This window comes from Ptychodera flava, chromosome 2, assembly GCF_041260155.1.
Source record: "Ptychodera flava strain L36383 chromosome 2, AS_Pfla_20210202, whole genome shotgun sequence".
Lineage (NCBI taxonomy): Eukaryota > Metazoa > Hemichordata > Enteropneusta > Ptychoderidae > Ptychodera > Ptychodera flava.
The window spans coordinates 22268096-22282374 of NC_091929.1; the positions used below are offsets into that span (position 1 = coordinate 22268096).

The 14279-nt window shown below is 38.2% G+C and overlaps 1 protein-coding gene across 1 annotated transcript in view; it reads left to right on the top strand.

Annotated features, from left to right (window-relative positions):
* The first annotated feature begins 4416 nt into the window (after positions 1–4416).
* Positions 4417–14279, top strand: part of LOC139147475 (uncharacterized) — a 35258-nt gene continuing 25395 nt past the window's right edge. Inside the window, exon 1 of the mRNA XM_070718594.1 lies at positions 4417–4538. Coding sequence (XP_070574695.1) covers positions 4526–4538 — 13 coding nt within the window. The 5' untranslated portion in view covers positions 4417–4525. The remainder of the gene's footprint in view (positions 4539–14279) is intronic.

Genomic DNA, 14279 nt, shown 5'->3' on the forward strand with positions numbered 1-14279 from the left:
GAATTGTATTAATAAAGGTCGACCTGTAATCGAACAAGTGCAAAAGCCGACACGTGTCTATGGCTCACGAGGTTCGACTTGATTTCAAGATCACCCGTCTTGAATACATAGTCAATAGCAAGCCATAAAACGAAGCAGGAATCTGCATCGAACTTGTAACTTTATTCGTTCCGGCATCAAAATATTTCAGCTAAGTAATTACGCCATATCTAACAGTTTGTACTGCTGCGATTATTGCTGGGCGAGCATCGTCAACAGAATGAGTACTATTAAAGTTTAGAACATAGAAGTCTTCGTCGCCTTTTCTTCTCAGTCTGTTTGTCGTTCTCTCACTGTAGTTAGCTTGTCTTTTGCGTAGCCTTAAATGTTCGTGCTGTTTGCCCCAGAACAGTTACGCTAAGGCTGATCATAGTGGCAGTAGAGAGGGCTGATAAATATGTATGCCATGTTTGTTCCAAAGTGCCGTGGTCAAGGTGTTTGCATTAAAATTGAAGCCATGCCAGTGACAACCACTGCAAGTAAAGTCAGTGTATTACCATCCCATAGAGTAAAAACAAAAGACCGAAAAATACTCGAGTTTTTATGATTAAATACAATTCTTGTCATGATTTTTTGGAATGTCTACCTCTTGTGCCTGGAAACACTGCAGCACCAGTAGACCTGTTTGTATTTATGTAGCATTGCATCATGGTTACCTCGACCGGCTCTCTCAGCCATATTGTCGTTTGGCTATTGAACCACATTTCTACCGTTCATCCGTGTTTGTCTACTTACTGGCGCAGTGCTTTCCCAAGGAAAGGAAAACCCGATTTTTTTCGCAAAAATTACGTAAGAATCCGCAAGTACCCGGATGGCCCGCGGTCGAAAATAGTCTGTTTTTATGTTTGGATCAGATTGTTCCCAACGCTTTACATTGTCGTGAAAACTTATCAAAGGATTGCCCAGAACATTATGGCTTGCTTTAACATAGTTATGCCAATTGCCTGGAAACACCATTGTGAACTAATGCGTGTGGTTTCGTACGCACGCACTTAAACCATGACAACCACAGCACACGCGTAAAGAAATTTCATGTATTTGTCCCGTTGGACCAGTTACCGATGATTGACGTTTGGAATTAAAGAGATACAATTCCATGCATTATCTTTGCCTTTCCTCGGATACGCAGAGATGTCGCCACCATCGATGATCACTGCTCGAATTCACAGAGTCGTTACCATAGTCATAATCGTAATTATTTTGCCTCATTTACTGAATTTTTCGAATTCTTATCCGACCACACACCAGTTACTTCAATTTCAGTGAATGAAGGTGGGTCAGATTTAATCAATTCAGAACTAATGCTAGCATGGTTTTATCCCTCACATTTGATGATAACGTTTTCCCGCGATCATTTCAATGGATGTTATTTGCGAGGTGTGTGTTTATATAAAACATTCACGTATGAAAAGTAATAATTTAGGATGCCCAAAGTCACAGTAAGAGGAAAAAGACACAAACGCCGTGAGCGTGAGAAGAATTACACAATTATAATAGAGAAAAAAAAAACAAACTGCGACTGTTCTTCAAACACTGTAAATAGATATGTACTTACTGTTTTTCTCATTCTCGTGGTAGCGTGCATATTTTTTTTTTGACTTTGGCAAAAATAGGACAAGAAAGACGGCAAGGAGTGGTTTCATCTGTGGGGTCATATGTAGGCATGTAAATTTCAACTTCACCTCGGCATCTTCCATGCATGTAAGAATTACTGCCCTATGTAAACATATTGGTGATTTTATCTTGTTAGCTAAAGAGCTTAAATAAAATCGGCACAACCTACATATTTTTGTAAGATATATTAAATTCTTAAATCCCATTGGCTTTCACCTTGACTTGGCGATATTGTTTATGAGACGAAATATGGCTGGAAAATTGATATCAGATTTTAATTGGACGATAACATCGCCTTGTGACTATGTGATGTCGAAAATAATAATCAGAGAGAGAGAGAGAGAGAGAGAGAGAGAGAGAGAGAGAGAGAGAGAGAATGCCAACGCATCCGCGATAAAGCTTTAGTGAAATGAAAGGAAAAAATAGTCAAAAATCAAAAAAAAAAATCACTCGTTGCTCAAGGTCAAAGCGTATAGTTTTGTTTTGTTTTATCCTCTTTGATATACAATGTGTTATTACACAAGAGAGACAAGTGTGCATTTGACGTCACCACCAGCATAGAATATCACTATCAATTTTCATCTGGCTATTTCTTTTACAAAACTGTCACTCTTTTAACAAGTACAGTATACAAGATCCATTCTGTCAGTGTTTACGTAATCGAGTTAATGTTGAATAAATTCCTTTTTACTTTTCGTACCTTCACTTTAATTGGCGATGTACGGGTCTTATCTGTAATTAAATGACTTAAGATCACATTTACATATTGAATGCATTGCACCTTCAATTTAGAATCAGCCATAAACTCGCAAATACGTCTCGATGTGAGATCTATATACCTTTCGTGCCATCTTCAAATTTATCAATGTCTAGTACTCTGTCGGTTCCCTTACTAAACCTCTGGGACAACTAATTTTTTCCTGTGATTCTTCTCGGCCTGACCTTGTCTGAAAAAGCCGCACCACTGGTAGTCATCCTTTTCGTTGCACGCTCACTGTGCTCGCTCACAGCGTTACCCTCCTGCTTTTATTATTTACCCTCTCACATTTAAAACTAAGGGCAACACTGTTGGGGACACCATAGTTATCCAATTTTGCCTCCCGACCGTTTCTATTCACCACTCTTAGTAAATTTCAGATACATTCACAGAATTTTCGGATTTACCAACAGAATCCCTCTTCTCTGTTTGAGAGTCTGAACAAAGTTGTTTCAGTAGATTCAAACGTAGCGCTTCACGTTTGTTAAGTGTACACATAGCGAGGGGGTGAAGTGAGCATAAGCACACATAAGTTACATACTGACATAATTCAAGAAATAGTTGTTGAAAAAGAGTGATGCATTGATTTAAATCAATCGAATCGATACGCAAATTGAATATGTGCCGGGTTATTCGCGACAAGGCCGAATATGCTTGATTCCCAATAACCACACCATTTCTCTACAGCTCCCAACATATCGAGCGGCCATGAGTACAATACACGAAGGTCGGTTTGATGGCCGTCTTATCAATCATTGGTCTTGCAATGTTGATATGGTCGTAAAAGTGAGTAAATTAGCAGGTTTCTACAAACATTTCGAGATGACTGCTGTTAGAGCTGGCCATCTTATATATAAATACTATTATAATACTAAAATGGACACGTCGTAAAAGGCTGTGATCCATTCGCGTTGTAAATAATATTCACATTTCATAATTATCGATATATTTTGACTAGACTATCAATTCCGTATTCTCGAGTGATCAATATAGCAATTTTCATAAACTTCGCTCGAGTCAATCCAAACCTGTGTATCTAATTTTAAAAGTTTGTGTTACGTTAGAAAAAACGCTGAAGTCAGCGACTTTCCTGAAAATAAAATTTATTACAAAAATAAAACTAATCACCAAGTTAACGGATAGAGTACAAACTGTAAAATTTTACAGGCTACTTATCTCAGCTGGGACAGCACAAAGCTCCAGAGTTGAGTCAGACAGTGAGACAGACCAATGAGTGAGCAGTCCTTGGCTTGCAGGCTTGAGGTTGGTCCGTACAAAGTCCACAGTATAAATCCAGCGTGACTGTTAAAGTCTTGAAAATTCTTGAAATCAACACTGATGGAGTGATCTCAAAGCCTTGAAGTAAACACGTCAGAGACACAACTGAAAACTGTTGTCTCCTATTTCTACTCAATGATTCAATCTAGAGAGCTTAAGAACAATCTTGATATAATAATTACTATTCTAAAAATATCTTCACTTGTAGTAAACACGACTAATTGAATTTCCAGAAAGTTCTAAAATATGACTAATTGAATTCAAGGTCATGGAGGAGAATGACCTTAAGAATGTTCTGGACTAGTTAAACTCAGGTCAGGAGTTGGGGAAAATGACCTACATAATATTTGTTACATATGCAAATTACCAACCATTCGAAATTAATATAAACAGCTATATGGCTTTCAGTCCACTCACACCTTGTCATAAGACATATCCGTACGAAGTTTCATCACATTTGGTGCAGTAAATTGTAATATACTTTTTAATCAAAAAATGTCATTTGATATGCAAATAAGTAATTTACTAACAAGTCCTTAATCTCTTTTACTATATATTTGGTATCATCAATATCTATGGCAAGTTTGATGACGTTGGTCCTGTCCCCAGACATACATCCCTGATGGTAATAGGGCCTGAAACATGCAAATAAGCCAGACACTACCAAATGGGCCTGAAAACGATGAAAGGTTTGTGTGGTCAGTATTGATGCTAAGATTCATCAGACATGATGCAGTAATTCTTGGGATATCTGACAGTAGAAACGTTAATTATGCAAATAAGGATTAATTATGCAAACCACATCCACCAAAAGCTAACGAGTTCTTGCAATTACTGATGGCAAGGATTAGTAAATGTGTCAGATTTTATTCTTATCCCATCAGTGATTCTTTATTAATTACGCAAATTATTCATTAAATGTGATACGATCTCTTAATAGATCTTTCACTACTAATATGCCCTTGTGTGATCAACATTTGCAACAACTCTCGTCAAATTTTATGCGGCCATTTTCAATTTATATTCGTTTTACTAAAATTAAAACTTATGTAAATTAGCATAATCTATGCAATGCCATTTTGCCATTCCCACAGAACGTACGCACCATATTTGATTTCAATCTGATCAGCAGCTCTTGAAATATCATGTCCGACTGACCGACAGACAGACCGACCGACAGACAGACAGATAGACCGACATCGGTACGACAACAGCTCACGTGTGTAAACACGTGAGCTGAAAAAGAAACCATGACAGTGAACAAAAGTGACATGATAGGGAGAGACATTCAGAAACTTATCCAATGAATCACAATAAAGCTCTACAAGGATAAATCAACGACAGGCGCTCGAATGGTGAAAAGCAAATGGAAAAGACCTTTATCTGAGGGGATACGATTATCATCACTAAGTAAATATGTCGGCATAGTCCTTGATAAAACACCAAGAACCATAACTATTGATCAAAGAGCTCATACTTAGCAGGCTGCAGCTACAGGGTTAAAACTCTCGTGTAGGGACAAACTGTTTATACTAGAAAAACGGGTAAAACAACCATAGTTCAAGATTTCAAGAATTTCATTAGAGGTACAACAGGAAAATAGTCTCCTGCGGTTGGAATAGAGACAGAGTGTGAATGGTTATTCTAGTAAAATGCTCATGCCGACTACAGTTCCCAGACGGAACTCTTCTATTATTTACCCCTGAGATTCTGAACTCCGACCAAGAACGATTTATCACCCTTTTAACGCCTAACCTTTGTCGGTCTTTTTATAAGTATTCACTGCAATTTGACGTCATCAATATGGAGTTATACCACTTCTTGCATGTTGCCATGGCGAAGATCGCTTATTGTTATCTTATTACAGAGTTTTATCTATCAGCTTCCTCCCCTCACTCAGAATACACACAATCGTTTTATTTCACGCAAAACTATTAAAACTATTATTCAAGTGAGCGCAAATAATACCAGTAGTTTTGGCGAACGCGAACTGATCACAACGGCGTCTGCGCAGTAGTGCTGAACGCGAGGCACTACCGTGGCCCGTTTCTACAAAGTTTCGCGAGGTGATCTCACTTACATTTCCGCGCGACGACATCACACCAGATTTCACCAGATTAATATTCTAGTTTCCCTGCCAGAAAAACAAGAGATCAACCTCATAGACACAATATATAAAAATAAGAAAGAGATATACATAGGCGACTGAGGAAGAGTCCAAACTGGTTTCGAAACGTGGGGTCAAAGGGTCACGGTTGTCTAAGACACACTCGACTACGCCCACGTCTCGCCATGTCTTATTTTAAAATTAACGACTCGTTTGTTAATTTTCACACTAACAGCCAAAACACAACTCAGACACTAAACACACCAAAGCACATACAAGACGAGATGGCTGATGTGTGAAGCCACTTTCCCTTTATTACACAACGGTACGGCGGGAAAGCCGCAGTATGCATGCATGCATAATATATTGTGTCAGAGGTCACGGGTAGTGACATCACGGAAGGCAGAAATCTGGTTAGATGTCGTCGGGCGGAAATCTGGTGTGATGTCGTCGCCCGGAAATCTGGTGTGATGTCGTCGCGCGGAAATGTAAGTGAGATCACCTCGCGAAACTTTGTAGAAACGGGCCACGGTACGAGGCAATTTAGTGAGACCCGCATCTCGATTATGGTTACCCTGTACCGCGTTACCAATTTAAATATCCTACATTTCCACCAAAATGATCACAGATACACACGAAATGACTAAAACCAATTCTATACACTCAACAAAAATATAAAGGACACTTCTATCTTCCATATAGGTTTATTACGTCTGTCATCAAATTTGCATTATCGAATGTAATTATGTATGTAAATGTGAATCAAATCTTTACTTCCCCAAACTTATGAAGACATTGTCTCGACATGTTACTAACAGAAATTTAAGCTCGTGTAGAAATAATTCTTTTTCCATTTATTGTTTATCAGTGCGCTGTTAACGTTGCACAGATGTCCTGAACAATCTGGTTTGCTTATCGATAAACTGATTTTAAGTTGTCTCATTGCCTATATAAAGGCTCAAATCAAAGTTCCACAGGGACGGACATGACTTACATTTCCTTGTTTCCACTTCCATTATCCTTCATCTCAATATAAATATATACTCCCTTTACTTGAATGTGAAAATAGCAAATCGGGTTAGTACAATTGATATATTGTTATCGCCGACAATGTGCCGTTCGTGCTTGCTATACTTCGGAAGCCCGCCACCAACGTTGTCTGGAGGATTGAGAGAACAAATCCTTCCGAATTACGAACTTGGAAAACTAGTTTATTTCGTAAGAGACAGACTAAGCTGACTCACAAGAAGACGACACTCGTACGTATTCATTGACGTCGATGGAATTCAGCATTCTACGGCAAGCCTCTTTATATATCTTGCTGATTTCCCAGCTGACTGCGCGTTAAGCAGATTGATGCTGTACTTGTCCTCAAGAAATATGACAAGGAATGTCTTATTAATGAACTCCTTTGCATTTTGAATTCCAAAAAGAAGTCCTAAACTTGAGTTAGGCCATCAATTACTTCAAATGAACGTTTAAATGTTAAATATTACATCTTTAAGAAGATTTTTGTATCAAAATTGGGTTAAAACTATAATCTATTAAGGAGATTTCCGTTAAAAACAGTCTATGAGAAAGCCCCGGCGTGTGTTTAAGATAGTGTGCTTATCGCTCGATTTTGACAAAAGAGCCACTTTACGGCATCTGATGTAACGTCATGAGAAGTTGAATTTGAAGACATTATGTCAAGTTCGTTTCAACTTAATATATTGTATAAGCGTATCACAGTTTGCATACCTGGACGTGTTTCATACAGGCCCGAGCATAATTAAGTGAAGTGTTTTGTCATTGGAGCCGCTTGCACAATAGCAGAAAAGACACATAAACGACTGTATTTATCGCTCCTTGTGGTCATTGGGAAAACTGTGCATGTTAAGTAGATTAAACGCTGGCTACTGTCACAATGTTAAGAGTTCGTGACATTCTCAACGTTGACAGATAGTTCCAGTGGGTCAAACTATCTATTTTACTTAAAGGTTAAACAAAAATAGCTTTACGCAAGTCACAGGGTGTTTTAAGCACGGCAGACAAAAGGGAGTTCCTATTTTTACGTAGATCATATCTCTAATTCATCAGGGTCTTGTACAATTTATTCTGGTGGGGCATTTTGATTTTTAACTCATCCGTCTGTCCATGTGAGAGAGAGAGAGAGAGAGAGAGAGAGAGGAGAGAGAGAGAGAGAGAGAGAGAGAGAGAGAGAGAAGAGAGAGAGAGAGAGAGGGGGGGAGAGATAGAAAGAGGCAGACGGACAGATTGAGAGAGGGAGAGACAGACAGACAGATAGATAGACAGACAGACAGACAGACAGACAGACAGACAGACAGACAAAGACAGAGAAATAACGAAGAAGACAAAGATTGAGAGAAAAATAGCAGAAGACAGACAGGGAGAGAGAGACGCAGAGAGATTAACAGTTTTCGGTCATACATTCGCTTGGAAGACAAAAGACTCCGTCTTTTTTCAAAAGGGTCCACATTTTGTCAGTAACTTCCGAATGTATCTTAAGGAAAGGCGTACAAATTTGGCACCGTCCTTGATCAGTTCGTCTTAAATACGCGTAATCCAACATCCATTTCTGCGTTATCAAACATCCTTTCAGCATTCAAGATCGTATGTCTACGTGTGGCTCACGGCTATGCCACCGGGCTTAATTCTTTTCAACAGCTCTCATAGATTAGTCTTTTGTTCCGCTGCACGATGTCCGACAATTTTCCCGCCCCTGCCTTATAATGAATGTCGTATCATCATCAAATGTTTCTTTCCATGACGTCAAGATAAGCATAAAGAAAGTTGGCGTTTGGTCAGGAAATATATTGTTTAAATTTCAACAATTTTTGATTTACTTCGATCTGAGAGAGAGAGAGAGAGAGAGAGAGAGAGAGAGAGAGAGAGAGAGAGAGAGAGAGAGAGAGAGAGAGAGATGTACAAGCGGATCCAGGAAGTAACCGGACTCTTCGGTATCCAAAGTTTTACAAATCTCAAACCACAGACTGTATACTGCAAATTTAACACAACGTCCTTTAAACGCTCAGTAAAGAGTAATGTGATACAACAAAAGTGCTGTTCAAGGTCAAGGGCACAATGATGTTATGTTGCTGACTTTCATTTTTGCTCAAAGTTTCTCAAAGGTAACTTTCTACCTTTCTCACTCAAGTTTTAGAATGAAAAATCAGGAGTCACCGAGCAAATTTTAGTCCGAGAGAAACGAATTAACTTAAATTTACCGATCTTTGAAATTCAAAATGGCTGCCACAGCTGTGTTAACACAATGGAGAAAATAAATTTTCGATTTTCGCAAAACTAATACAGCAAAAATGTTACTCCTTCTAAGACATTCAAATGAGACTCCAAAGCGATAATTCTGGAAACTATTGGATAAATTTGAGAGTCCGAATATCTTTCTCCGAGGCGCGTTCAACCTTTATATTCAAGATATGCATGAACACTTTTTGGCCCATTTTCATTTCTTGAAAATGCAACGATCGCTTTAAAGAACATGTTTCTTGTTTGCCGATGCCCTCCGAGGCTTGATGACCTTTACGTCAGCAGTTGCCCTTGGTTTTAAGTTTCTCCGCGTTACATACAACAAGTATGATTTTATCGTCTGAGTTGATAATGCGCGCCATGCCTCGATATAGCAATATTCTACACTTTAACTCGACCCTCGTAGAGTTTTGCGAACATCTTGGAGTTGCGTGGGCGTTGTTCTTAAGGTAGAATGCGCCTCGGGGACAGATATTCGGACTCTGAAACGTTCACAATTCCTTTATAATCTACCACTTGTTGGGGCTCATTTGAGTAAGAAAAAATTCCATTGTCTTTGTTTTTCGACAATCAAAAATTTTATTTTTCTTCATTGATTTAACATAGAGATGGTGGCCATTTTGAATTCTAAAAATCTTGGGTAATTTTTTTCTCTAGTACCAAACTTTGCATGGTGATCCCTGATCCCTGATTTTTTTCATCTTGATTTTGAAAGAGAATGGTTGAAAAATGCCTTGAGGTAAGTTTAAGTTTTACTATTGAGGCGCTTACAACCTTAAATTTGGCAGGACGATTGTACCATGGTAGCTCAGGACAGTTTTTGCTTTATGGTAGGCCTAATATGCGCCTCGTAACTGTGAGCGTTAAACTTTGTCCTGAAACTTTCTCCAAGGCGACTTTAAACCATTCTCGTTCAAACAAACAGCAGACAAGGAGAGCTTGAGTAGCACTGCAAATTTAGAGCACAAACGAATTCAACTCTACCTTGAACTCGTCCATTAGTGTTGAGATAGCCAGAAAAAATCTAATAACAAAACAAAACACAAACTTTGCCTGTCGTGTCTGCTTCTCGGGTCTCAACCAAAGCGAAGTCCATGAGTGCAGTCATTGAGGCTTTACGTAATTCTGTGGTACATTAGTTCTCCTGTCCGTTCCCATGGTGCTTTTCGCGACAGGAACATAGGCATATGTGGCTGATGCTACCCTGGCCGATCCATTGAGTTTTTGAACGACCGCAGCGATCCGGGAAAAGACCAATACGATGACTCCTCCAGTAACTACTGATCCGAGGCTGCATTTCGTCATGTTTGACGTCATCCTTTCATTGGAGTGCTATTGGGAACATCGCTGCTTGAATGTTGCCTGTACTCTCTCGGTGATTTCTTATCACTAAATGACGACTGTGAAATTCAAATATCAGCATTTCACTCTAAGGTCACACGACTCAACCGATGCACACAACACATGTGCAGGCTGCCTTGGACGATTTTCGGCGGAACTTCTTATTTAAAATTTGTTGTCTGACGGTGCTCGTTATACCAAACTAGCCAAAGCAACAATTGTTACCCGACAACATTTCCGAGAAATGTTTTCGGCATACAGGACTTTTTAGATCTGTTTGATCATTTTTCAGCTTCATGGTACACGTAGAGAAAATACAGTTTGATCATCGTTCTCATAAATCATATATATATATATAATATATATATATATATATATATATATATATATATATATATATATATATATATATATACTTATATATATGTATATATATATATATGTTATTATATATATTATATATGTATATATGTATATATATATATAATGTATATATACATATATATATATATATATATATATATATATATATATATATATATATATATATATATATATATATATATATATATATATATATATATATAAGTATTTGGGAAATAATAGGTTCACGCGGTTTGGTAAGGGTTCCCAGAATTCCCTGCGCATTTCATGTACTTTCGAGTTCAAGTGGAAAATTTGTTCAGATTCTAAATAATGTAAAGAGTTTCAATGTATACAAATGTTTGAGACAATAGAGAAATTTGCATTGCTTGAATTAGATAAAGTGCATACTTGGAACGATAAATGGGCTAAATAAATAGCTATCTCGAATTTACAAGATTCGTTGTTTTCTATCTTTTTAGCGCCAATTCTGAAGCACCAAGGAGGTTCTTTCCTTATGCTAGTGCACAATGATCACAACCAATGGAATTATTCGTTTCGAGAGGAAACCAATGTCAGTGTCATCTGAAATATTCTGCACATATATATGCCAGATAGGTCCTCGAAAACGATCATGTTTTCCTCAACAATAGACTTTGTCCAATTTTCGTACTTTATACGCCAACTAATGTCGGGCCTCTTTATGATTTAGTTTACCGTTTAGGTAGCTTTATTTTATTCATCGGTGCAGGGCCTCTGCCTCACGCACAGAATTTTGTTGAAATGTACAAAAAGTGACCTGGTCTGTAACTGTAAATTAGATATAAAGTACAAAATTTTCAGGAAAATTGTATGTCAACAATGGAAAGTTAAGTTGAATTTAAAAAAAAACAAAATTGTATGTAAATTTTAAATTCTCGGTAGATCTGGTAAAACCTTCTCGTCTTTTGAAAGTATTTAATAAATGCAATTACAGTTGAGAGACTGTGTATCTATTTTACTATTAGTATTACGCAAGGAATCATATGCGTCGTCCCTGAACCACTGACAGTGATATTTGGAGGTCACAAGCCGTGAAACGTCCTAGTTGTAGACATACGACACGCAAATCTTTTTTTTTCATGTGCCAGAAATCACGCCCCCAACGTTGTCTTTCTTTGTGCCTACACCGTGCTCAAGTTGTAAGGATATCTCTTGTGATCGACCAGCAAGTATATTCATCTGTAACGTCGTACGTGAAGCAAAACTGATCATTATAATGTAAAAGAGCCATGTGAGGGCGCTATTCAATTGTCCGCATAATTCTCCGCCAGTTTTAGTTACAATCCCTATGCTACGAGGGTTGGATGAAAAGTTTTCAGCCTAACTATGAAGGAGCGATGCCAGATCAATGAAGATTGGTTTGCATTAATTTCAACTCTTCAGATGAATAACTGACTTGTTTAGTTTCTGTTCGCTGTGTATTTGACTGCTGATACAAGATGTATCAAAAACGACTAGGAAAGTTGAGAATAAAGGTGTCTTGTTCCATCAGGACAATGCTCCCACCCAAAGTCAGTCATTGCCATGGCAACAGTGCGTGACTGCGGATTCAAACTCGTTCCACATCCACCATACTCTCCAGACTTTCATCTCTTACCCACATGAAGAAACAGTTAGCTGGAAAGCATTTTGACGATGACGATGATGACATCATATCCGCCGTTAAGGACTTACGACCAAGACGAGACCTTCTACAAAGCAGGTTTCCAAGCCCTGCAACACCGGTTGCAGAAGTGTGTGGACCGCAAGGAGGACTATGTTGAAAAATGAATAGCATAGAAACTCATTCCATTAGGACTTCATATAGATAGGCTCAAAACTTTTCATTCAACCTTTTATTGTTTGGTCGAGTCTGTCCGAGGAGGTGTATAGTAAAGAGTGCGTTACTATTTCTATTTTCTATTTATTTATTTATTTCGAGAACCAGCTCATACACCAAAAAAGATACAGAAAAAAGGGGGACTGATAAACTTAAAAAAAAACTATAAAAACACTAAATCATGAAGGAAATTAAAACTGACAGACAGAGAAAACTATGTTAGTATTTCGATACAATTACATGTATTGCAATAATGCAGGTAATAATTTGCTCAAAATGTACAAGATAAAATTTGTAGTGACACAATGTACAGGTTAAATGGAAATGGTGTCCACTGATTATGGAGGAATGCTTTTCAATCGTACTAAATTTGTAATTAGAAACCGTACCAGTCCCGGGTACCAGTCTCTTTGAAACAATCAAGAAACGAACAGACTTCACTCATTTTCGTAGTGTCATAAAGAAACAGCAAATTTGTGTCATAGCTTAATGGTCCCTCATGCACTGAGGTTATGCCGTACTCCATTTTGAGCAGCCGAGCAAATCTGATTTTATAAACGGAAGCTGTACCAGTGATACACATGGGACAAGGTCCCAGTACATGAGTCGCGAATATATGCCCTAGAATAATCTCCGTAGCGAGGAAAAGCAACAATTATCAATATATCATAATTCGTACTTTTCCGAATCGCCCTAACTCTCGGATACTCGTAATAAGAGATGATGAGAATTCATCGTTTCCTTGAAAAAGAACTTTGTGTACAAGTACATCGTTTTGCCTTTTGATGACCGCTGTACGGACCAAAATTGATTTGCAGCACATTTACGCCATGCCCAAAATTGAGAGAAATGTAGTTTCAACGTAAAACAGAGAGGAGAGAGAGAGAGAGAGAGAGAGAGAGAGAGAGAGAGAGAGAGAGAGAGAGAGGAGAGAGAGAGAGGAGAGAGAGAGAGAGAGAGAGAGAGAGAACATTGTTTGATATAAACTTCTCGACACTTCTTTACAGTTTTTAGAAGTCCTTCGAACAAGCCGAATACAAAGACTTTAACCTACACGTTATTTCTGGGAAGCTTTACTAGTGCTGAAAAGTCCCCAAGTGCCGTGAATCACGCCTCAAGCGGCACTTTGACTACCTTGCATATCTACGCATTTCCGAAGAATAATGTGTTATAGAGTGTAACGATTCTTCTTGATAGATACCACGTGGAATATTTAAACCGAGTACTGAATAATGTGGTACTGCGAGGAGGCAATCTCGGAAAGGCGTTAAACCGTCTAAGTCTTACATAACCTTTCGGAACATATCCATTTATTTTTCGTTACATATATTATCCCACTTGAACTTTTCTCGTCTTATGTTTCGTTTCTTGAAGGGACAAGTCGCTCCCTCTTTTACATTTTCTGTTACCAAGGAGACATGAAAAACTTATATAAAGTCACTTATAATAGAGAATGAGATTGGTTCAAAAGTGTCAAAATTTACCCATTTGCTGAACGCAAGCAATGATTTTGTTCGTGACCACTAGACAAGATGAACTATAACAATTTCCATTTGGTTTTCTATGTCAAGTAAAAATTGCCGCCAGCGAAGTGAAAGTTGTTTTGTCTATCTGTATGAAAGGCATCGCCAGTCAAGAACCCATTACAAAAG